Raw genomic sequence first — 26,245 nt, 5'->3', positions numbered from 1 at the left:
ATTTCATAAGCTTTTCTTTTCTTCTTGCCTAGATTTACAACAGCCTTTGTACACCATGGTTCATGTACCCTACCATCTTTTCCGTCTCATTGGAATGTACCTATGCAGAACTCCACGCAAATATCCCCTGAACATTTGCCACATTTCTTCCATGCACTTCCCTGAGAACATTTGTTTCCAATTTATGCTTCCAAGTTCCTGCCTGATAGCCTCATACTTCCCTTTAATCCAATTAAATATTTCCATAACTTGTCTGTTCTTATCCCTCACCAATGCTTTGGTAAAGGAGATAGAATTGTGATCACTATCTCCAAAATGCTCTCCCACTGAGAGACCTGACACCTGACCAGGTTCATTTCCCAATACCAGATCAAGTACAGCCTCTCCTCTTGTAGGCTTATCTACATATGGTGTCAGAGAACCTTCCTGAACACACCTAACAAACTCCACCCCATCTAAACCCCTCACTCTAGAGAGATGCCAGTCAATATTTGGGAAATTAGAATCACCCACCACAACAAACCTGTTATTATTACGCCTTTCCAGAACCTCCTCGATGTCCCTGTTACTATTGGTTGGTCTATAAAAAACCCCCATTAAAGTTATTGACCCCTTCCTGTTCCTAACTTCCACCCACAGACACCCAGTAGACAATCCCTCCATGACTTCCTCCCTTCTTGCAGCTGTGACACTATCTCTGATCACCAATGCCACGCCCCCACCTCTTTTGCCTCCCTCCCTGTCCTTTCTTATCTGGCATCTTATCTGGATGCTTAACAGCTTGGTGTGACAACTGCTCAACCCGTTGCTACAAGAAACTGCAGAGCTGTGGACAGTGCTTAGCACATCAAGCAAACCAGCATGATAGCCTCAGATAGTCCTTTCCATGGACTCAGTAAAGCAGCCAAACATTTTTTTGTTCTCCCCTCTACCATTAGGTAGAGGATATAAAAGCTGGAACACAACCAGGCTCAGGGACAGCTTCCACTCAGCTGATATGACTATTAAATGGTTCTCTAGTGATAGGCTCTTGACATGACAACCTACCTCGTTATGATCTTACACCTTATTTACTTGCACTGAACGTCTGTGTAGCTGTTACACTTCATTCTGCATTGGTATTGTTTTACCATTTTGTACATCAATGATTTGATCCATGTGAACAATATGCAAGACAAGCCTTTTGCTGTACTCGCCAAAAGTGACAATAATAAACCAATTCCAATTGCTTCATACTTTATGTTTTGTATGCATAGGGATCCTCAAATAGATTATGGTCCAACTGCAAGTGAAAAAGATTGCTTAGATTTAATTTAATTAAGGTACTGTTAATATAGGGAGTAATGGTTAGTCTAATGTAATGGTAGGTAGTTTGCCATTTCACATGAATTACACTAGTATCAGCATAATAATACTGTGTTTCTTTTTCTTACAGGAGCGAGTGGAATATCTGTTTCTCATCGTTTTTACAGTGGAAGCATTTTTGAAAGTAATAGCTTATGGACTTCTCTTTCACCCCAATGCGTACCTCAGGAATGGCTGGAATTTACTAGATTTCATTATAGTGGTTGTAGGGTGAGTGAACATCTTTTTCACCAAGATGGATTTCCCCTTGACTAACTATTGGAATGTAATTAATTATTATGTATTTTATACGGCCTTCAATTATATAAATTTTACAAGAATGGCGCCCCTTCAGGTCACAAATAACAACGAATAAAACCTTGCTGGTATACAATAAATCAGATGGCAAGGAAGATTACTTAATCCAAAGAAATGTTTCCGCTGATTTATATGTAGTGCAAGTTTGCAGGTCACCTGCTGCTGAAGCTCACTGGCACTTGAAACAAACTGTCAGGTGCGGTCTTGAATTTGGAAGCTGGTAGCCAGAGGAGCAAAGAGGCACCCACAGCAAGGTCTTTGTAAGCATCACTGACACATTTCACCTGCTAGACCTTTGACAACTGAATCTTCACTCCAGGTTTATTGGCTGTTGAAAGTTGGCATTAAAGTGAATGCAATTATCTCTGATATTAATGAGAAATATTCAAAACATAACAAATATTGTAAATAATCATAACAGTATTACTATTAACAGTAAATAACCAAAAAAAATGCTTAAACATTAAATATATTTAAATCAGCCAAATTGACCTAAAATAAAAGAGAAGGAAATTAATTCAAGTTTACCTTTCCACATATAGCCTTATTTGCTCATTGAAATCACTGAGCCTGCAGTTTCTGTTATCTTGCCACAGGTGCAGCAAGCAAATTTCCCATCCCCAACGCTTAAAGAAGTTGCAGTACTATCACATGGACTTGAATGACATCAGCAAAATAACTGGCAGGCTGTACTTCATGGGTGGTATAACAAGTGATCATCTTTTTCACATTCTGTAGGCAACTGATCATATTTAATTTTGTAGGGGAATTCCTTAAAAGTGGGATCTAGTTACAAGCTTAGTAACACTTCGCTGTAGATGAGCCTGTCCTGCTGCACTTTGGAATGTGGCAATTCTTTACAACTGACATTGCATTAGACGATTTTCATCATGACTGGTGCCATTTCATTTTATTCTGTAATTTCTCAGTTCCAAACTCTTTTCTGTTTAAAGAAGTTACTACGGAATTTTCTACTACGGTGCTGCAGAATGTTGATATCAATTGGTTTATTACACAGGCCCATTTCATTGTATGGATAGCTTACAAAACTGGGTACCTTTGGTTTGTGAAGAAATGGGCAAACAGGAGTAATTAGGTACACATCTAATCACAATGCATTAGTACTTCACTGGTTACGTTCATATAAATTGTACCATTGTATCATTTATTGGTTAAGACATTGACCTTACCATGAAATTGCAAATGATGATTGAAAAGTATATCTGGGTTCATTTGGAAATGGAGAAGCATATACACTTTGCGCAAAGTCCCCATATTATTCTTAAGAAAATAGAAGCAGGATTGTCATGCAATTCAATATGATGGTGCGTCATCTGTCCCAGGCTTCAATTCTTCTTTTAAGCCAGTTCCCCATAGCCCTCAATTCTCCAATCTTTCAAAACTTTATCTGGTGCCTGTTGAAGTACCTCCAGTGATCTAAATTCCATAACCCTCCAAGGTAGAAAATTCCAGAGATTCACTACCCTCTGTGAGAAGAAACTCTGATTCATTTCAGTTTTAATTGACTTTTTCCTGGGTTGGATGTCTGTACTTAGTCACATTTCATAGCCAGCACTGCACTGAAGTAAGCAAATAGAGCAAGCTATTTTTTTTTAAAAAAAGCAAATCTTAAAGTTATTGACACTGAAATAACACAAGTCTGCTGTTGTAATTACTTCATCCACTCTTGAGCAGTTCTTAGCTTATTCTTTAATTTTCACTTTATTGTCATTACAATTCTGTCTCTTTTGGTTGGATCTGGCTGGCATATTTATGCAGGTCTCAATCTTTGAAGAGCCTATCATCACTGTTCTTGCACTTTTTTTTTCAGGTCAATGGTTTTTAACAAACCAAGAGACCCTTTCTTCTCAAGGCCACCCTTAAACATTAAATAAGTAAAGGACCAGGTCCTGCAAAAATTGTGTCTGTTCCCTTGAACAGTGATTGCACTTACATAAAGGTTCTGACAAAAAAATTCCAGGGCCTTTTTCAATCAATTATAGTATTGGATTGTTGTAATTATTTTCTCATTGGTTCAAACATGGAACAATGCTCTAAAATTAAGAATGTCAGAGTGGAATGGAGGATTAAAGATTTTAGAGACGTTTTCTGTATAATTGTTACTCATTGGTTTGATTTACTCAGTGTCATGGAGACCATATAAAACTTGATGCAGTATACTTAATTAAAATAATTACAAGTAAATTGCTGCTTCATCAGAAAGGCAAGAGTCAAAGGGGCTGGTGATGCATATCATAAGGGTGCGAGGGAAAGAGCTATGAAATAAGAAATAGTATTGGTGGAGACGAAAGAAGGAGCTGGAGCTTTGTGGACTGGATAGTCCCTCTGGAATGCTGTGAAGGGAGGGGAGTGGAAGCTATGTCTGTTGGTGGTACCATACTGGAGGTGTCACAAGTTAAAGATCTGTTGAAATGGAGGCTGATGGGGTGAAAGGTGAAGGGTATACCTATCATTGTTTTGGATAGGAAAAGATGTGGTGAGACCAGAAGCACAGGAAGAGGAATAGTTACATTTCAGAGCCCTACAAACCATAGCAGATGGTTAATGAAAAAAACATTGGTGACAGTGATATAAAAGATGATATCATCCAAGAAGATACAGTAAAGGCTGGGAAACTGGAAGAATAGAATTAAGTCCTTACAGGAAACATGGTGGGGATATTTATATGTAACATATCTGTGGGGGTTGATGAGCTTCAACTTCAAATTCAAGTTCAATTTATTATCATTCAAATGTACTCATTTATAATACCAAATGGAGCAACTTTCCTCCGGACAAGGTGCACAACACAGTACACATAACTCACACACATAACACATAAAGTAATATTACCACTAGGAAATTGATATAATAAATTGCATTTATGACACAAGTCAAAAAAGAAAACAGCATTATGCTATTGCCGTTTCATACATGATGTGACCTGAGTGGTGGCAGGGAATTCAGTAGTCATTTGGCCTGGGGGAGGAAGATATTTCCCATCCTAACAGTTCTTGCCCTAGTGTTCGGTACCTCCTGTCTGGTGGTAGGGTGAGGCGGTGGGGGGTGTCAAAGAGATTGTTAGATGGATGGGAGGGATCATTGACAATGCTAAGGACACTGACTGCATATGCAGTGCTCCTGATATATCCTTGATGGGTGGAAGAGAGACCCTGATGATCTTCTCAGCATTCCTTGCAACCCTGATGCAGCTGGTCAAGACAATCTCAATGGTGCTCCTGTAAAAATCGTTCAGAATGGGGAGGTGGGGGGGTGGGGATCCTGACTCACCTCAGTCTCCTCAGGAAGTGGAGACACTGCTATGCTTTCCTGACCAAGTGAGATTGTCCATATGTGCACTTGAAGAACCTTGGTGCTCCTAACTCTCTTCACGGAGAAGCGGTGAGAGTGGTCAGCCTGCACCTTTCTAAAGGCTGCAATCGTCTCTTTAACCTTGCCCACGTTGAAACTCAAGTTGTTGTACTTGCACCGTTCTACCAGTAGCTCTGCCTCTTCTCAGTACACCGTCCCACCGTAATTGTTGATGAGGCCAACCACTGTGAACATGATGATTCTGTTTGAACTGAATCTAGCAGAGCAAGCATGAACAGCAGTGGGCAGCGCCAGTGCTCAGCGTGATGGCATGGGTTGTTTCTGCCAACACCGACTGACTGTGGCCTTTCTGTCAAGAAGTTAATCACAGAGCGAGACATTGAGACCCAGCAAGGACAGTTTACCCACCAGATTCTGTGGGATGATTGTATCAAAATGCCAAGCTGAAGCCGATAAACAGGTTCAAAGGTTCGTTGGCTGTCAAAGAATACAACTCTGAAATTCTTCAATTCTCCGGGCAGCCGTGAAACCAAGAAAGAAAAAGAAAACAAAGGCAGCCCGATCATCAACCTCCAAATCCCATCTCCACGCAAAAAGAAATGCAGAAAAATGGAACAGGCACATCAACTCCCAAATCTCTCAAATCCCCCCTCCCACACAAAACCTGAGCAAAACAGAACAGGCACATCGGCCCCCAAATCCCCCTTGCCACACAAATTAACAGACAAAACGGATCATGCACGCCAACCCCCAAATCCCTCCTCCCGCACAAAAAAAATCAAACAAAATGGATCAGGCACATGGACCCTCAAATAGCCCCCTTAAAAAAACCAAGAAGATCAGACGAAAAAACATAGAGCATAAAAACTATAAGACAGAAAAATAGAGTCTATAGTCCCAAAGTCCAAATCCGAAACACAGTAAAAACCTGGACAATACTCTCCAGGCCCGGACACAGCAGCAGGCTGCCCTGTCTCCAGTACAAAGACAGGCAGCCAGCGCTCACCCTCTGCACTCACATCAATGCTTCCATCTCCCTCGTCACTTTAACCAGCGAACAATGGGAGCTTTAATCTGTGAAATGGAGCCAAGCATCAGTCCTGCAGCCTGCTTGTTATGAGGTTCACGCACACTGCCTCCCAGAATCCTGCTGGAGACTGCAGAGTGCTGGAACACCCAAACGATCTCCAAACCTCCACACTCACCTGGATGTTACAATCACCCTCGTCGCTTTAATCAGCAACAATGGAAACTATATTCGGCGAAATAGAGTCAACGTCCTGCAGGCATCTCGCCATGAGGTTCACTCATGTTGCCTCTGCCTCCCAGAATCTCAGAGACTGCAGAGCACTGAAGCACCCAAATCATCTGCAAACAGCAAAACACGAGTTTCCACAGTTCCAGAATCACATTCAAGACGAGAAACAAACGTGGAAGATATAAAAGAAGTGAAAAAATTGGTTTCATGATCTATCTAGAAGATGTTGACCAAAGGAGCATTGTATGCAGGCGCTATCTTGACTGTTTAAAACAACATCCAGGCATATGAGGCACTATTGTCCAGGTGGGACAGGACAGAGTGGATTCAGAGGCTATAGCATAGTTAATGGATCGATTTAAGCAATAAGCAAACTGGAAAGGGTCCAATGTAACAGGAAGATGTGATGCATAACCAGTCACACAAAGCACTTCATTATTGTTAAGGTGAGTGTCACTGGCTGGTAGTTGTTGAGGCAGGTTACTCCACCCTCTGGGTGGCCACCTTGAAGCCTGAGGGGACAGTGGACTGTTGAAGGCATCTGTTAGAACCTTAGTCAACTGAGCTGCGCAGAACCTTAGCACACAACTAGGTACGTTATCAGCCCCCACAGCTTTAATGGGTTGACCCTGGCTAGAGTCTTCCTCACATCAGCTACCAGCCAGTCAGAGTGGCTGCTCCTCAGAGAGGAGGGGTCCCTTTCTTGCCGGCACATCGTTCCGTGCATCAAACCGCGTGTAAAGGGCATTCAGCCCACCAGGAAGAGAAGCATCACTGTTGTTGACGTACATGGTGGGCTTGTAATCCATTATGGTCTAAATGCCCTGCCACCTGTGCCTCATGTGTCTGGTGTTACAGAAATAGCTGTATATTCTGTGAATAATCCCATTTTTCCTTCCCGATGGCATGGGAAAGTGCAGCTCTTTTTGACCTGAGAGATGTCCTTTCCCCAATCTGAAGGCAGCATCCTGATCTATCAGTCATACCTGGACCTCTGCTGTCAGCCACGGCTTCTGATTTCCCCTCTCCCAGACGTGTTTAGTAACGGGTGATGTCTTCAATGTACTTCTCGATGTAGCTAGTCACTTATCTCGCATATTCATCAAAGTTAATGTGACAATGGCAGGTAGCTGCCTGCCTGAACATGTTCCAATCGTGTTTTTGAAAAAGTGCCCCAATGCTGAGGTTCCTCCTTTTGGCCAGGTCTTTATCTCGCTTCAAACTAGTTTCACTGGTTTAATCTTTGCAGGAATTAGTATAACAGATAATTGGTCAGAGAATTAGAGGTGAGCACTGGGAGCAGCTCTGTATGCACCAGGGATGTTGGGAGAGACCAGGGCCAAAGTGTTCTCACCTCTGGTACCAAAGTCAACATGCTAGTAGAATTTAGGCAGGACTGTTTTCAAATTAGCATAGTTGAAGGTGGCAGCAACAGTAGAGAAGCCATCAGGGTGTGTGGTTTGCAAGTCACTGATGGTGGGAAGGAGCTCATGCAGAGTTCTTCAGCATTAACACCGGGGGGTGGGGGGGTGGCGGGGAGTGAATGTATACAGCCACAATCACAATAGCCGTGAACTCCCTCAGTAAATAGAAGGGCCTGCAGCTCATAGTGCATACTAGTTGCTAGTCCCCAAAATAGAGATGTTGAGGAAGAGAAAGCATCATCCACGGACCATGTAACTGTGTGTGTAAGGTGATGGACTTGCAAGTTCTGTATGAGATCAGGAAGTCAGAAGTGACATCAATGCAGTTTTCAAAGCATTGAAAAAAGTGGTGAGGCAGGGAGCCTGAGGTAAGTAGTATTCCACTATTTCCACAAAGGTGGCTCTCATGACTACATTGTTTATTTGAAAGTGAATGGGTTTAATGGAGAAGTCGCTGAATATGAGAACCATGTTCATACAGGTGAAGGATGGTGGAAGATGAGGAGGCCGTTTGGATCTCAAGCTAACTTGTCTTCTCACTTCTCTGGATCTGTTGAAAAGTTTTTGGCCTAAAATGTTAATTCTGGTTCTTTTTGCCTTTGCCTTTTGAAGCACTAAGAGTATTTTTTGTTTTTATTTAAGATGTCTGCAGCTAGTTCGACTACCCTTCCTTCCACCCTGCTTACCTGCAACTTCTTAATTGTCCAGTTTCTCTAAATCCGTTGCAGCTAGTCCACCAGAACACACATTGACACCCATGCTTCTAATATACCAAATTCATCCAGCATCTGGTGGGATGCTCCAGATTTAAGCATGTGCACTCTATAACTGGAGTAATATATGTATGCTGCTGTATTCAAATCATATTGATAATACTTTGTATCCGAACTGTTTGTAGAATCTGCATATTAGCTTTCAGTGACTTGTGTAGAAGTGAGTCCCATTGAACATCAACACTTACCAATTTGTCACTCTTTAAAAATACATTCTGCTTATCTGATTGTGCATCAAAGTGACTGACTTTGAATTTTTCCACATTTTATTCCATATGCAATGTTATTGCCCATTTATTTAGTGTACTAAATCTCTTTGCAGCCCATTTATATTCTCCTGCTTGCTTACAATCTCACTTCGCTTTGTATATTCAGTGCTCTTGGAATTAAGAAATTTGGTTTCCTCAGCAAAATCATTATTGTAGATTGGGACCCAAGCACGATCCCTGAGGTACCCAGTAATCAATGCCTGCCACCCTGAGAAAGTCCTGTTTATTTCTAATCTTTGCTGTTTGTCTGATACATAATTTTCATACAATGCCAGTGTTTCACCCTTATTTCATGCATCCTAACCTTGTTGACCAACCTCTTGTGTGGAATTCTGTGTGAAAGCCTTCACAAAATTAGAATACTCCACATCCACTTTAATTTTTACTTATATTGGACATATCATCTAAAAATTACAAAACCTTAGTCAAACATGATGTCTCTTTGATAAATTCATCTTAACTCTGCTCCGTTTTCTGGTAAGTTGGTGGCGCATTCAATCACAGTGGATTCTACTGGGTCAATCAAAGGTGTTATTGTCCTGCCTAAACGTATTTTTTTTAGAATCGCAAGATGCTCTCGGACATTGTTAATGTGGAATGCTGCAAGTCTGATTCAGACTTATTGGCAGGTAGAGTGGCGGGTGGTGGGGAAGATGCGCGGCCTCAGCCATAGCGAGGACCAGGCCTCAAGCAGCAGGTGTTACATGTTTACAGCCACCCAGGGGAGAGGCATCAGAGTTGGTGTGCTCCACCGGAGAAAGTGTGGTGTGTCGCAGCATTCAAGCTGGAGTTGGTGTGCATACCGTTCCCCCCACCCCCAGTGTTTGCTCAGCAGAAGCCAAGCTTCATTGTGTTCAGCTGCAGACTGCTGCAGCATTCATGCTTCATGGACTCAGAGTCTTGGACTATGTTTTTTTTGTGTCACTGCATTTACTGGTATCTTATATGTGCTTGCTATCTTATATGTGCTGTATGTGCCTTCTACTGTGTGTGACTGTTCATACTGTGTTTTACATCTTGGCCCTGGAGTTATACTGTTTCATTTGACTGTATTCATGGGTTTTCATGCATGATTAAATGACAATTAAACTTGAACTATTTTTTTCTGTGTATATTGTTATCAGATGATTGAACATAGTTTCCAGCATTTTCTTTTCTATTGAGGCTAGGCTAACATCAGTAGCTACTTGTTTTCTCTCTGTCTTTCCTTTCTTAAATGGTGAATCAAATTTGCTTCCTCTAATTTGCAGGAACTATTCCAGAACCAACAAAGGTGTGGAAGATAGTAACAAGTACATTCAAAACCATGCAATGTAGGTCATTAGGCCCATAGTATTTATTGACTTTCAGTCTTGCCAACTTCTTTACTTCTTTTAATTTTAAATCTATTAAGTGAGTCCTTGTTATCACTAGCCATTTGGCTCCTTGATTATAGAGCCTCAGCACAGAACCATCAACCATCAAGCATCTATTTGCATTGATCCTACACTAATTCCATTTTATTCTCTCCACATTCCTTTAAACTCTCACTAGATTCTAACACACACAAATTGGAGATAATATACCTACCAATCTAAATGTCAAAGGTACACGAGAAGAAACCAGAGAATTCCTGTGCTGTCACATGAAGAATGTTCAAACTCCGTCTGCAGTTGAGGTTAGAATTGAATCCATGAGGAACATCCCTTCCAGCAGCATTATTATGCTACCCAAAAAGTAGCATTTCGGCAGCTGTTATGTGCTTCAGTGAAAGCAGAACGAAATGTTTCACAAACAAGAGAAGATCTGCAGATGCTGGAAATCAAAATAACACACACAAAATGCTGGAGGAACTCAGCAGGCCAGGCAGCATCAATGGAAAAGAGTACAGTCGATGTTTTGGGCCGAGACTCTTCATAAGGTCCTGATGAAGGGTCTCGGCCTGTAATGTCAATTGTTCACTCTTTTCCATAGATGCTGCCTGGCCTGCTGAGTTCCTTCAGCATTTTGCGTGTGTTACTAGAACAAAATATTTATTATTTTTCCCCATTTCCTTATACCCTGTTATAAATTTTCCCATCTCTCACTGTAAGGGACTCAAATTTGCTTCCACTAATCTTTTTTCTTTTTAAACACTGATAGAAGCTCTTATAATCCCTTTTATATTTCTTGTAATTCTTTCCCAATTTCATATCTTTCCTTTATTTATCAATTTCATGCTCCTAGTCCTCAAGCCCACCACTATTTCTGGCAACTTTCTGAGCCTCTTTCATGGATTTACTACTCTTTACCACAAGAGATTCTGCAAATGCTACTCTTTAACTTCTCTGTCACTAATCATAGACCTTACAATGTAGTTTGTTAGGACAACACATTCCTCATGCATTTGTAATTTGTATACATTTTCTTACCAATTGAAAACTGATTCTACTTTTTGATGGTCTATTAGTTGTCCTCCCACAGTAGGTGGTTAAAGCTATTATCTGCTTCTGTGCTCAATTATAGTGCAAGAAAATCTGTGAAAATGTGTTAATGACAACATGCCTCACCTTCATCATGGAAGTAAATGTTAATTAATATTCACCTCCATTGCCGAAGTGAATGTTAAGTAACAATAACATTAATCGGCATCGAATGTACTGCCCCTTTATTGTAAAGCAGTGATGTTGTTCGGCACTAAAATATAAGAACATGTGGCCTAGTTACTCAATTTTCATGTAAAAATGTGTGATTTCAAAAAATTTCTAGTGTTTCAAAAATGAGTTGTGGACAGAAACAGTTTCTTTGCCCCAACTCATCCGTGCCCATCTATGCTAATTCCATTTTCCTGTCTTTGGCCCATTTCCTTCTGTTACTTTCTATCCGTGTACCTATTCAAATGCTTTTAAAATGCTGTGACTTTCAAAACCTGGCCTTTACCAACTCTTTGCAGTTTTTTATAAGCACCCACTGAGTGAAAAGTTTGTCCCACAGATCTCCTTTAAATATTTCCCCTGTCAACTTAAATCAATATCATCTTGTTTTAGACTTCCCTGCTCTTGAAAAAATACTACTACTATCTACCCTATTGATGCTCCTCAAAATTTTATAAATCTCCAAAAGGCCACACCTCAGTTTTCTACACAACAGTGAGAAAAATCCCAACCCGCTCAATCTCCCTTTGAAACTAAAGCTCTCCATGTCGGGCAATATCCTGATGAATTTCTTTTGCATTCTTCTTAGTGCTACCACATCCTGTATAGTGACCAGAACTGCTTATAATATTCCGTGTGGTGTAAGGATTGTCTTGTACAGCTGCAACATAATGTTCTAATGATCAGACACCGAACCCGGCACTGTAACCACTGGTTAGAGACTTCCAATAGGAAAGCAATCCTCCAACACTATTCTCTCCCTCCAATTGGATCTAATTTGCCAAAACACCTTGGATCATATGTACCCTAACTTTTTGGAGCAGCCTACCATGCAGGATCTTGTCAAAAGTCTTGCTAAAGGAGTATCAAAACAATGTGAATAGTTGAAACCGTTACCTATTGGTGTGCTCAGCTATATTGAAAGAAAATATGAAAGCTGAATAGAAAAATATGGTAATGATGAAGCCTATCAAGATCCTAGTGAATCTTTGTTACAGCCAAGCAGTTCACTAAAAGATGCACTAAAACTTCATTGCTCACAATTCATGGAAATTTCTTATAGATCAATTTAAAAAATGGCGTAAACATTCCTTCTATCAGTGTGCGATTCATCTGATGTGGTAAAAGAGATCTATGGAAAGGAGTACAGGCGATGTTTCAGAGACTTTGAGGGGGGTGTTCTGTCACCCCACTGGAGGATATAGTTCTGTGATAAGGCTCCTCAACTTGCACCAGGAGAATTGGTCTGTGGCTGATTATTCCATAGTCGATTAATCAGCTGCAAAGAACAGTTGGAATATGGAAGCACTAAATGCTCTTTTGCATATGGGATTGAATGACGAGCTAAAGGATGCCCTTGTGTCTTGTGACCCAGTGGAGGATCTGGAGAGCCTTATGGACCTGGTGATTCAACTCAACAACCAATTACCAGGAAGGAGAAGGGATAGATGAAGGGAATTCTTCAAAGAGACACTCCCTCTGACTATCCTTAGTTCTCTCCTACTCCTTCTCCTTCTCAGTCACTGATCCTAGCCTCTGGGGAGCCTATGCAAATAGGTCGAACCAGGCTCTCACGAGCTGAAGGAGAGAGAAGAAGGAGGGAGAGGTGCTACATTTATTGTGGAGAGGCTGGACATTGTCAGACCTCCTTCCAAGCTGCCAGGAAAACCTTGGGACTGTCCAATGTAAGGAGGACTGTGACAGGTCCTAGCCTTACTCCTGGTTCATCTCCCACTGGAGTGGTGTTTATCAAGGCCTCTTCAAAAGCAGACCAAGATCATTCCCTAAACACTTTGGTGCAGCAGGGAATTTTTAAAATCTCAGTCTGGCCAGAAGATTGAAAATCACCTGTTCACATCCCAACTAGGGGCTCGTTGCTACGGCTCTGGATGGGAGACCTTTAGTGCCGGGGCAAATCAAGCAGCAAGCATCCCCGCTCATGTTCAAGATTGGCCAGTATCTGTAATTAATCCAGTTCCATCTCTTTGCTACCCAGAAGCACCACTCATTCTCGGTCATCCCACAACCCGAGAGTCAATTGAGTATTGGCATCGTTCTGGGCTGGTCACACCAGTACAAAAGAAAATGCCTCCAAAAGGGACCTAAGACACCTTCTGACATGCTTCCTAAATTATCTGTTAAATTTTCCACCTCTTACCCCAGTGCATCTGATTTGTCTAGAGCACCTACAGAATATTCAGACCTGCTGGAAGTCTTCAGCAAGAAATAGGCGGCCACTCTACTACCTTACTGGAATGACAACTGTGCCATCAACCTGCTACCGGGTACTTGTCGTCCTCGAGGATGGCTCTACTCTCTATTGGCCCCAGAGAAAAAAAGCCATGGAAGACTACATCTAAGAAGCTCTGGTGTCTGGGTTTTTTCAACCATCCACATCTTCCACAGGGGCTGAGTTCTTATTTCGTCACCAAAAGGGATGGTGGATTAAGACCCTGCATAAACTATAAGAGGCTAAATAAGATCACTGTTAAAAACCAGTACTCTTTCCCTCTCATGAACATGGCCTTTGAGATTCTCCAAGGGAGCTACAATTTTAAAAATTTGGATTTCCGGTAGCGCCGACAACCTAATCCACATTTGTGAGGGAGACAAATGGAAAACAGCATTCTACACACCTACGGGCCACTACAAATACTGGGTTGTGCCTTTTGGCTTGGAAATGCTCCAGTATTATATCAAACCTTCATCAATGATGTGCTCTGCGAGATGCAAACCTACTTCGTCTTTGTCTATACATTAATTTTTTTCCCGGTCCACTCAAGAACACATCCAGCACGTTCGGCAGGTTCTACAATAGCTTCTCAAGAATCAACTATCCACCAAGCTCAAGAAGAGCAAATTACATGTATCCAGAGCCTCAGGTTTAACATTAGATATACAGGCTTGGTGTATATCTAATGGCAACCCACAAATGGACTCCGATAAGACCCAGGCCACGTGGAATTGGCTGCAACCCACCTCTGTGAACCCAACTCCAGTGGTTTCTAGGTTTTGCCAACTTTTACAGGCAGTTCAGCCAATTTCAGTTCACTGGCGGCGCCACTCACAAACCACACCAAGAAATCTACTGGGCCCTTCCACTGGACCCCAGAGGCTGAGGCGGCTTTTGCAGACTTAAAACAAAGTTTCACATCCGCACCTATCCTAGTTCTGCCAGTGCAGACTTACCTTTTGTGGTGGAGATTGACATGTCGGACATCAGAGTTGAGGCCATCTCGTCCCAGCAACCTGCCTCAGACCACATTCTGCATCCCCGTGTCTTCCACTCAAGACTTCTTTCTTGCACGATGGTAAACTATGACATTGGGAATCGGGAATTGTTGGCCATTAAACTATCACTGGAGGTGTGGAGGCACAGGTTAGGGGTTAATGGTCCAAACAGCTATTTGTGGTATGAACCAACCTCAAAAATCTAGCATACATCCAGGACGCGAAGAGGCTGAATTCCGGACAAGTACATTAGTCCCTATTCTTTAATAGGTTCAATTTCCTTATTACTTACCACCCAGGATCAAAAAGTCAAAAGCCTGATGCCCTCTCTTGACAGTTTGAAGCACCTAATTGGGAAGAGAACCCTTCAGCTGTAATTCCCAGCTCTAGAGTAGTGGTGTCCATCCACTGGAACATAGACTTGATAGTGCACCAACCTCAAAAGCAACATGAGGCAGACCTGGGTACCTGGGTGATGGTTCTCCCAGATGTATCTTTGTTCTCAAGCCTGTTCATTCGGAGGTGCTCAACCGGGAATGCACTTCAAACCTGGCTGGGCATCCAGGATGGCTCACATGCTAGAGTTCAACAGGGGACGTTACTGGTGGACAGGCAGGACTAAAGATGTTCAGGAATCTGTCTTGGCATGTGATGTCCGTGCATGAAATAAAGAACCTCAGTCCATTCAAGATGCTGCGATGCATCATCCCAGTTACCTATCATCTCCACCTCCCAAGCACTACACGGATTCACCACACATTCCACGTATCCTGCTTTAAGCCCTTGAGTGCCAGCCCCTTGGCTTTGGTTCCCAAGCCTCCTCCACCTTCCGGAAGTATTGATGGACAACTCACTTACATAATCTGGTGGCTTTTGGAAACCCGTATTGTTCGACGTGAAAGGCAGTACATCGTGGATTGGGAGGAATGTGGTCCAGAAGAAAGAAACTGGATTCCTTCACAGCACAACCTGGACCCTACTTTGATCGAGGGCTTTCACAAGCACCATCCTGATCATCTGGGCTGTCAGGAGCCGGCCGTAGGAGGTAGGGGGCTCTGTCATGGTCCCAACTGAACAGCGGCAGGCATCCAAGTACTTCAATGCTCCGGAGTATGCGTAGCTACTGCTGTCCCTTTAAGATCCAGACTGCCAATTATTGCCTGCCACGTTCCTTCCTGGAAGGTCTGTACTTAAAGGCCTCATGCTCAGTGCTCAGTTGTACCCGTTCCGTTTCCAGTATTATTGTTTGTGATTTTGTTTTTGGATTTCCTTTGTATTTTGACTCTCAGTCTGAGTGTATTCTAGATCTTACTAGGTACTTGGGTTCACCACCATCGATAGCTCTCTCGTTACACCTCCATAGTGCCAAAGGTTGAGATGGGCAGAATTTGTTAAGTATGTCCAGGATAGATTCCTGACACAATGTTTAGACAGTCTGACTAGATGAGAGGCCATACTGGATTTATTTCTAGGCAAAAGTGAACTGTAATTATAATTATACATTAGACATTGCAATTTCGGACTCAAATATTATTTAACAAATAATGACAGTATACATGATGCAGCAAATTATTAGATTGCTAAGATATCCATTTTAGTCAGTGAAAAAAGGTTGTAAGTGGTACATATTTAAATGAAATTTACCTTAAATTGCACTATTATAAAAATATGAGGGTAAAGAGCAGTGTCAAAAAGATATTCTAATTGCTGAACATTATGATTTGTTCCTGTACATATTTTCTTCACTGCCTTCCTCTACCTCATCCTCATTATCAAGTTCACCTTGGATTAAAGTAAACCCACATATTAGGCCATTTATAGAATACACAGATGAAAATTTTTACATGCTTCATATAATTAATTCAATTTTAATATATTTTCCATTTAGGATATAATATTGTCCTTTAGTTTTCTGGTATATTCAAGTTAATTTTGGGGGATGAAATTTATTTGATTAAGTGATGTAGGTGTAAAGTAGCAAGTTCCCAAATTGAATCCTAAGCAGGACCTTCCACCGGTTATTCAATTACTTTATCACTCATAATTAATTTTGTTTTTCGTATGTTGATTGATGGGGTAGTCCACGTGATGTAAGTTCAATTACCTTGGACCAAGGTCCTCTGCTTCAACCGAATATTATATGCTTTAGCTATCTAACAGCATTGCAGGTCACCTCTGTTTATGAAGGTCCCATACAGAGTAAGAATCTTCAATTGTGATATTCAAAGAACAAGGCTCTTTGTGTTCTTCTGCACTGCGTCACTTTCTGGTGACCTATTTCAAGTTCTTGCAGTTGCTAACATTTAGCCTGGCAAGTGTAATGCTTACAGAGCTCTTGAAGAGACTCCTGGCTACAGTGGATTGTTGCATCTAGATGGTTGGTGTAATTGGAAGGATGAGAGAGTTCTCTCAGAAATGACCTTGAAAAGTTGGTGAAGAAGAGTGACCGCAGAAAGCATACCCTCTGTGCAATGTTCCTCCAATGTTCCTGGCAGGAAGTCGCTAGGAAGGCTTCTGTAAGAAGTAACGCAAGTGCAATTAATAAATGGCCTACAGGCAACTCACCAAAATCCACTCTGCCTGCTGTTCCATGCTGAAGGGAAAGTAAATGAAGTCCGCTGATATTAGGCACAGAGTCTGAGCAACCTCCCCATTGCAAAAGTGAATAGTATACTGTTGAGATGTGGCAGAGATCATCAACAGCAGCCTGGAAGAAGATGGCGCCAGCATACAACTCTACCACGGGTGACATTCTCTAGATGGTCCATGAAACTGTTTCTTTCATTTTTATGTCTTTTTATTTTAAATGTGGTTCTGATACTGTTGGAGCCTGTATTCTACAGTTTGCGTGATTCGGGTGGATGAGTGATCTGGCACTTGGCTATCTCTTAGAAGGTTCTTGGAGAGAAGTGGCCTCAAGACCAAAAGACCCATGATCAGCTCCATTTCTTGCTGATCTCGCCAATCAAATCGTCAAGGAAGATTGAAAACTTTGAGGCGAGCGATTGTTCAGCGCTGTATACCAGCGTCTCACTCGCTCTGCTGGAGGAAGGTGTCTGCGTATGATGGTCTCTCTCTCTCCATCTCGCTCACTTCTCCAAAGGGAAGGCCCCTGTGTTCAAATGATCTATCTCTCCTCGATGTTGTCGGAGGGAGGTGCTGGAGCAAGGTTTGATCGCCGCTGTTTGTGGACTGGACTCTGTAGTTCACATTATGATGTATTTTCTGGGTTTTGGTTGCTCCCTCTTCTGTTGCTGTTTTTGGGTAACTTTGAATAGCGGTGGCCTGCAAATAATGAACACTGAGCTGAAACTGAATATGCACTCTTCGATGTTGTGTTGGATATTCTGTTTTTATGCTCATTCTTTCTTGTTGCCATTTGCGTGATTTGTTTTATTTGGGGCGGGGAGTTGATGTTCTTGTTACCATCTGCACGATTTTTTTTGCGTGTGAGGGGTGTTAATGGTTTTTTCTCTTTGAGCTGGTTCTGTGGTTTTCTTTGTGGCTGTCTGTTGAGAAGACGAATCTCAGGGTTGTACTGCATACATACTTTGATAATAAATGTACTTTGAATCCTTTTGAATGATCGTAAGGCCTGGAAGCTGAGAATTACCATGACTATGACCTCTGTTGCAAAACTAATCCAGATTATATTTGAGATAACGCAAGGTCATGGATATCAGTAGGGATGGAGAATTAACTTTAATGTAGACAAATTAAATAATAATTTCAGAACTTAAGTGGGTTGATTAGTTATATTTATTTGTCACATGTACATTGATACATACAGTGAAATACACTGTTCAATTTCAAGTTTAATTATCATTCAACCACACATGAATATAGCCAAGCGAAACAGCGCTACTGCAGGGGCAAGGTGTAAAACACTTCACCAACAGCACACAGCACACTGCACATAGCACCTAGACAAACACACATATGGTTACAATTTCAGAAAAACATACAGTCACAAAGAAAAAAAATATAGCCCAAGTGTTTTCTAGTAAGGATACAGTGATTCTGCAAAGGGTTATATATACATATAGCTAACCTTATATACACACACACACACACGTTTTAAAGTGAATGGGCAAAAAAAATGCTGCCATTTGGAGTTTAATGTGGGAAAGTGAGTGACCGTGCATTTGGGCAAGAGGAAAGGCAGATTATTATCCAAAAGGAGCGAGGTGGCAGGATGGGGGAAGTACAGAGGGACCTTGTGCATGAATCACAAAAATCTAGCAGGCAAATCCAATAAGTTAAGAAGGCAAATGACACTTTGACAGCTTCATTGCAAAGGAATTGGAGTTTCCATTGAAGTTTCAGATAGTTTTGTTGCAATAGTATGGCTATTGGTGAGGTCACATCTAGAATACTGCATACAGCTTTGGTTCCTTTACTGAATAAAATGCCATAAAATTGGGTATATCCATTAAATGCCATTAAAGGAGATTTAATTGGCTAATTCCTGCAATGACAGGGTATTCCTACCAAGAGAGGGCCTGTATTCCTTAGCGTTTAGTAAAATGAAGGATGATCCTGACGTGGCTTGACAGGGTAGACACTGGAATGTTTTCATTTGTGGGAGAGTCTCAGACAAGTGGACATAACTACAAGATAAGGGACGAGTCATTTAAAACTGACATGTGCAGAAATTTCTTCCTTCAGAGGGTGGTAATTCCCTGGAAATCTCTGCCTTGGTTAGTGGGGGATCATTAATAGTATTTAAAGCAGAGATGGGTAAATATTGGGTATATCTGGAGGAAGTTGATAGGAATATGATGAGAATAAAATGGGATTAATGTAATGGAAGGGGTGCTTAATGGTTGATAGTTGTATGACCCTGTGGGAGACAGGTTTGGAAGAGACTTGGGTAGACAGAGAGAGTCAGGAATTCTGAGACAGAGGAAATAAACAGAAAGTAATAGTGTAAGGAGAGAGACAAAGGTTAAGAGACAATGGTGTACAAAAAGACAGAGTCAGAGAAGAGGAGAGACGTGCAAAGAGGCAAGATGTGACAAAATTGTGAAAGAGGAGAGGGGTGATAGAGCAACTGGTCCCCACCAAGACTGATTGGGAGGACACTGCACTTTTTCTTTGATACTCTATCCTGCATCCTTCTTTTTCTTTTCTACTGCCTCGATGTGTGTATAGAATGGCCTGTCTGGAGGGCATGAAAACAAAAGCTTTTCACTGTATGTCATTGTATGTGATAGTAATAAATCAGTTACCTTCCTTCCTTTATTTTTACAATCCACTCCCTTCATTCAACCTCCTGTGTTCCTTCCTCCCATATAATTATATACTACAGAAACAGGTACATTGGCCCACCATGCTGACCAAGTAGGCAAATTCTGTCGTCCATTAATTGACCATAGCCTTCTAAACTATGGCAATTCAACAGCAAACTTGCACCTTCCTGCTTCCAAACCCTCCCCCTCTATCACGCACCTTGTACCCTCACTTTCTGTAATGCATCCAGTCTCCCTAATACACACCACCCTTTCTTCCACATCTACCTCACCTTGCTCTCCATCCTGCACCCCCTCGCTTCCATAGCCACATCCCTTCCTCTGTCTCCAGCAGCCTCCTCGTATTTAATTCAGCCTGCACAACCTCTCCTTCCCCTTCACTCTTTGTGCTGCTTTCTCTCCCTTCTCCCTCCCTTCTCTGTACATCAGAATCAGGTTTATTAACATCGACAAGTGTTAATAGCAGCCCAGTTAGCAGCAGCAGTACAATGCAGTATGTGATAATATAGAAATAAATAGATTAAAAATAGTGTAAAAACAGAAATAATATATATTGAAAAAATGTTTTAAAGTGAGGTAGTGTTCATGGGTTCAATGTCCATTTGGGAAATGTATGGCAGAGGGGAAGAAACGGTTTTAGAATCACTGAGTGTGTGCCTTCAGGCTTCTGTATCTCCTTCCTGATGGTAGCAATGAGAAGAGGGCATGTCCTGGGTGATGGGGGACCTTAACAATGGACATCGCCTTTCTGAGACACCGTTCCTTGAAGGTGTCTTGGATGCTATGGAGGCTAGTACCCAAGATGGAACTGACTAATTTTATAACTTTCTGCAGCTTCTTTTGGTCCTCTGCAGTAGCGCCCCCCCCTCCCCCATACCAAACAGTGATGCAACCTGTCAGAATGCTCTCCATGGTACATCTATAGAAGTGTTTGAGTGTTCTAGGTGACAAACTGAATCTCTTCAAACTCCTAATGATATATAGCCACTGTCTTGCCTTCTGTATAACTGCATCGATATGTTGGGACCAGGTTAGATCCTAAGAGATCTTGACACCCAGGAACTTGAAATTGCTCACTCTCACCTCTTCTGATCCCTCTATGAGGATTGGTTCATGTTCCTTCATCTTACCCTTCCTGACTTCCCAAAGATCACAATCAGCTCTTTTCTCTTACAGAATACTGAGTACAAGGTTATTGCTGTAACACCGCTCAACTAGCTGGTGTATATCACCCTGTACGCCCTCTCATCTCCATTTGAGATTCTACAAAAAACGGTTGTATCATCAGCTAATTTATAGATGGTGTCTGAGCTATACCTAGCCACACAGTCATGTGTATGTAGGGAGTAGAGCAGTGGGCTAAGCACACATACCTGAGGTGTGCAGGTGTTGATCATCAGCAAGGAAGAGATATTATCGTCAATCCGCACAGATTGTAGTCTTCCGGTTAAGATGTCAAGGGTACAATTACAGAGGGAGGTACAGTGGCCCAGGTTCTGTAGCTTATCAGTCAGGACTGTGGAAACGATGGTGTTAAACACTGAGCTATAGTCAACGAACAGTATCCTGATATAAGTGTTTGTATCGTCCAGATCAGTGGTCTCCAACCTCTGGGCTGCGGACCGATACTGGGCCGCGAAGCATGCAGGGGTGCAGCGGTAGCCGGGACACACTCAGCGCTTCTTTAAGAAAAAAGCGAAATAAACAAGCTAATTAATTAGGTGCCGCCCGGCACCTAAAAGTTGGCCCAGGTCAGAGGCGATTGCCGATTGCGTAGAACAAGTGAAATTGGCAATCGCTTCTGATCTGGGCCAACATTTACGTGCTGGGCGGCACCTAATTAATTAGCTTGTTTATTTCGGCTTTTTTCTTAAAGAAACACTGGGTGAGTCCCGGCTACCGCTGCACACCTGCATGCTTCACGGCCCGGTATTGGTCTGCGGCCTGAAGGTTAGGGACCATTGGTCCAGATGCTCTAAGGCCATGTGAAGAGCCATTGAGATTGCATCTGCCATAGACCTATTGTGACGAAAGGCAAATTGCAGAAGGTCCAGGTTCTTGCTGAGGTGGTCATTCTAGCCACGACCAACCTTTCAAAGCATTTCATTACAGTGGATGTGAATGCTACTGGGCGATAGTCATTAAGGCAGCTCACACTAGCCGCCTTAGGCACTGGTATAATTGTTGCATTTTTGAAGCAGTTGGGAACTTCTGACTGTAGCAGTGAGAGGTTGTAAATGTCCTTGAATGCTCCTGTCAGTTGGTTTGCACAAGTTTTCCGAGCCTTACCAGGTCCTTCATCAGGGCCTGCTGCCTTGTGTGGGCTCACCCTCCTTAAAGAGAGGTTAACATCAGCCTCCAAGACAGAGATCACAGGGTCACCAGGTATAGCAGAGATCTTCACAGCTGTAGTTATATTCTCCCTTTCAAACTGGGCATAGAAGCCACTGACCTCATCTGGTAGTGAAGCATCGCTGCCAGTCATGCCTTTGGGCTTTGCTTTGTAGGAAGTAATGTCTTGTAAACCCTGCCAGAGTTGACGTGCATCTGATGTCATTTCTAACCTTGCTTGGAATTATTTCTCACTCTTGAAATAGCCCTCCACTATTTTTCTCACATAGATCTAGGTCACCAACACAGATCTAGCCCTCAGCAGATGACGTACCTCCTGGTTCATCCACGGCTTTTGGTTTAGGCAAGTTTTCGTAGGCACACATTCATCCACACAGGTTTTAATGAAATCAGTAACAACTGCAGCATACTGATCCAGAATCAAAGATGAATCCCTGAATACAGTCCAGTCCACCAATTCAAAGCAGTCCTGTAGGCACTCCAGTGCTTCCCTGGTCCATACCTTCTTGGTCCTCACTACTGGTGCTGCCGTCTTCAGTCTCTACCTATACTTAGGGAGTAGAAGTACAAACGGTACATCCAAGTGATCAGACGTTCGGAAGCGTGGGTGTGAAATGGCGCAGTAGGCATTCTTGATGGTGATATAACAGTGGTCCGGTGCGTTGTTTCCTCTACTACAAGTGATTTGTTGATGGTAATTATTTAGTGACCTTTTCAGGCTAGCCTGTTTAAAGTCCCCCAAAATGATGGTGAAGACGTCAGGAAGTGCTGTTTTGTGCATGTTGGTCCCATTGCTCAGTTGATCTAGAAATTATCACAGAAATCTCTCGAGGCAGGTAAAATAGCTGGCACTTAATTACAAGATTTACAGTTCTGGTCAGTAGAACTGGGACTTCACTGACAGATTTGTGTACAAGGAGTTGAGGCATACACTTCCACCTCTGCTTTAGAGAGACTTAACAGTCCTATCCTGATGGTGTATAGTGAACTTGTTACTCTGAATCACTGTGTCTGGTATGGAAGGGGTTAACCAGGACTCTGTGTAACAAAGGATGCACGTGGTCCCAATGTCCCCCTGATACGGTACCTTAGCTCTGAGATCTTTGGTTTTATTTACTAGAGGCTGTATGTTTGCAGAAAGATAGTCAGTACTGGGAGTCTAAAACCCCCTTTCCTTAAGTGCACTTGTACCCCTGACCTGCAGCCACTTTTTCTATGTGGAATTCGGCAAGAAGTATGGCCACAATTGGTATTGTTTCTGTCAGTTTTAAGCAGCGATAGTTTATCCAATCACATTAAGACATCTATTAACTGTACAGGCCTTGGAAGCAGTTGTGATTCTCATCTGTATCAGGTTGAAATGGGAATATTTAATCATATCCATTGACCTGTGCTGCGGGAGCTTGCTGTTGTCAAGTTGCCCCAGAAGGAATAGCATACAGTATCTATCCCTTCTTCCATTTGCACCATCCATGACCCCTTCCTGCTCTATTCTCTTCTCTCCTTCTGCCTCTAGCTCCTTCCTTTCCTCCCGTGTTCCACTGTGCTTCCTCCCTCTCCCTTCTACATCCTTTCCCTTCTTTTTCTTTCCTCTCTCTCCTTTCCTTTCCTCTCCTTCCTTTCTCTCCACTATATCTTCCCTGTCCCTTACACCTTCCCTCTGCCACATCTCCTTCATTCCTCTTGCTCCCATAATCTATTCCTCCACCTTCTCCCTCCCATACTTTTTCCTATCCCACTTCCTCCTGTTCTCTCTTCTCAAGAAATGTGCGCTAAATCCATAGGTTGCCCTCAGTTTTGGTGAGTGGAATATCATGAGAACAAACAGAGCATCAGTAAAATGGCAGAACCAACTCAGGCTAGATAGGCTGGAAGATGATTATTGCACTTTAATCAAAAGGCTTGAGGATCTCTTCATGTGAGGGATGTCAAGACTCCCATGTGAAGAGGTCATTGTGAATTTGAACCATGAAATTTTGATGCTGCAAGTTATGAATGACATTTTCCCTGGGAATTGAAATTGCAATGGCCTCCCAAAACATGTTTCTATAAAGTGCTGCATTAGAGGTAGGAAGGTGGTAAGTTGTTTTGGCTGTGTGAGAGAGTATCTAAAAGGAAATATTCAGGAATGTAATTGCTCTGAGAGCTGACATTGATACAATGGGCAGAATGGTCTCTCCAATGTCAAAAGAGTAGGTGAGGTATCCTGACTACATGCAGAGAATACAATACCAGTATCACCATTCATCTGATGATTCTACTGTAGAGCACATGAATTGTCTTCCAGGATGCATTAGGAAGGGGGCATACAGGTATCCTGATGGTTCAGCATCCAGCTCACTGTTCTTTGTTTTCAGCACTAATCTCAGTAGGGCCCTGTTCCTCACACTCCCTTTACCAGGGCCCTGCTTCCTCTTCTCCCTTCAGTCATTCTGTGTTCTGTTTCTTGCACTCATTTTAAACACACCTGGACCCCATTTTTCAAACTCTCTTTAAAGCTCACTGGGATCTGTTTCCTACACTCCCTTTAAATACATCAGATTCTGGTTCCCATCTTTCTTTTAAATTTACTAGAACTTGTTTCCTTTAGATTAACTAGATTCACTGAAAAACATTTGTACTGTGTAACATCTGAAGAAAAAGTGAATTTAAAGTATGTCGGGGTATTTTAAGTTATTTCTAGATAGCTACTTCATGTGGATGGAAGTATGCTCAGTGGATTCCTGCAGTCATAACATGAAAAGACTATTGATTGGTTTGTCAGAAACAATGTAGGATGATGGGCTGCAATTGCATTCCAGGAAAATCTGCGTGCAGTCATGACATAAAACACAGTCTCAACTCTTCAGCACACCCCATTGCACTTGCTTGAAATCTGACATAAAACCAAAGATGCTGGAATTACTCAGCAATCTAACAGCATTTGTAGAGAGAAATGCAGAGTGTATATCTGAAGTCACTGGCCTCTTTTAAGAAAAGAGAAAATATGAAAATAGGTAAGTTTGATTTTACAGAGTAAAGGGAGGGACTGAGTGAACTAAAGGAAGGACTCTGAGATGGTAGAGATCAAGAGAAGACAGATGACCACAGATTAGTATCAAAGAAGCTGCAAATTGAAGCCATTTCCAGCATTCTCCACTGTTGATGAACACATGGCTCTTCTCTATCTCAATACTATATTCCCTATAGCCCTTGATGCCGTATGTTTCTAGGAATCTATCCGTATGTTTGCTAGTGTATTCAGATTTTTTTTATTTCTTGTTCCACTTCTGACCCAGAGATGTTGAAGTTTTTTCATGGCAGCCAATCTATGTTTCCTTAATTTTCTGCCTTTGTATCAGAAGAGTCGTATAGCATAAAAACAGGCCTTTTAACCCAACTGGTCCAAGATGACCAAGATTCCCATCCAAGGTAGTCCCATTTGCCCACATTTGGCGCATATCCTTCTAAACCTTTCACATTCATTTACCTATCTAAGATCCTCTTAACTGTTGTTAATGCACCTGCCTCAACCACTTCTTCTGGGAAATCATTTCATATCCTAACCACATTCTGGCTGAAAAAGTTGCCCCACAATTTCCAATTAAATTTCTTCCCTCTCACCTTAAAGCTATTCCTTCTAGTTCTTCCAGAACTGGGAATAAGATCATGTACATTCACTCTATGTCCCTCATAATTTTACACACTCTATAGGATCACCCTTCTTTCTCCTACACTCCAACAAAAAAGTCCTAATCTGCTCAACCTTTCTCCATAGCTCAGTCCCCATGTCTTGGCAACGTCTTTGCAAATATGTCAATACTTTTCCAGCTTAATGGCATCTTTCCTATAGCAGGGTGACCAAAACTGAACAAAATACTTTCAGTGTCGAAGCCGGCTGGTGGCACAATGACATCGGTGCCAGACCCGGGAGCGGAGGTTCTCAGGTTCAAAACCAGTCGGGTCTGCTCCCGAGTACGCTTTCCATCCATGCCGGGTTGAGTGTCAAGATCGCAACTCAACCTTGTAAAATAAAGGGGAAATGCTGCGAGAATATCTGTGCGGGGAGTGGTGCGCCACCCAGTCTCTCTCTCTTTCGT

The 26,245-nt window shown here is 42.2% G+C and overlaps 1 protein-coding gene across 2 annotated transcripts in view; it reads left to right on the top strand.

Moving 5' to 3' along the window:
- Window positions 1-26,245, top strand: part of cacna1c (calcium channel, voltage-dependent, L type, alpha 1C subunit) — a 687,918-nt gene that overhangs the window by 284,868 nt on the left and 376,805 nt on the right. For both annotated transcript variants that reach the window (XM_072267751.1, XM_072267750.1), the window contains exon 4: window positions 1,436-1,575. In XM_072267751.1, coding sequence (XP_072123852.1) covers window positions 1,436-1,575 — 140 coding nt within the window. The remainder of the gene's footprint in view (window positions 1-1,435; window positions 1,576-26,245) is intronic.

This window comes from Mobula birostris, chromosome 9 (assembly GCF_030028105.1).
Source record: "Mobula birostris isolate sMobBir1 chromosome 9, sMobBir1.hap1, whole genome shotgun sequence".
NCBI classification, from domain to species: Eukaryota; Metazoa; Chordata; class Chondrichthyes; order Myliobatiformes; family Myliobatidae; genus Mobula; species Mobula birostris.
The sequence above is the reverse complement of the archived record's forward strand: the minus strand, read 5'-3'. Positions and strand labels throughout refer to the sequence as shown.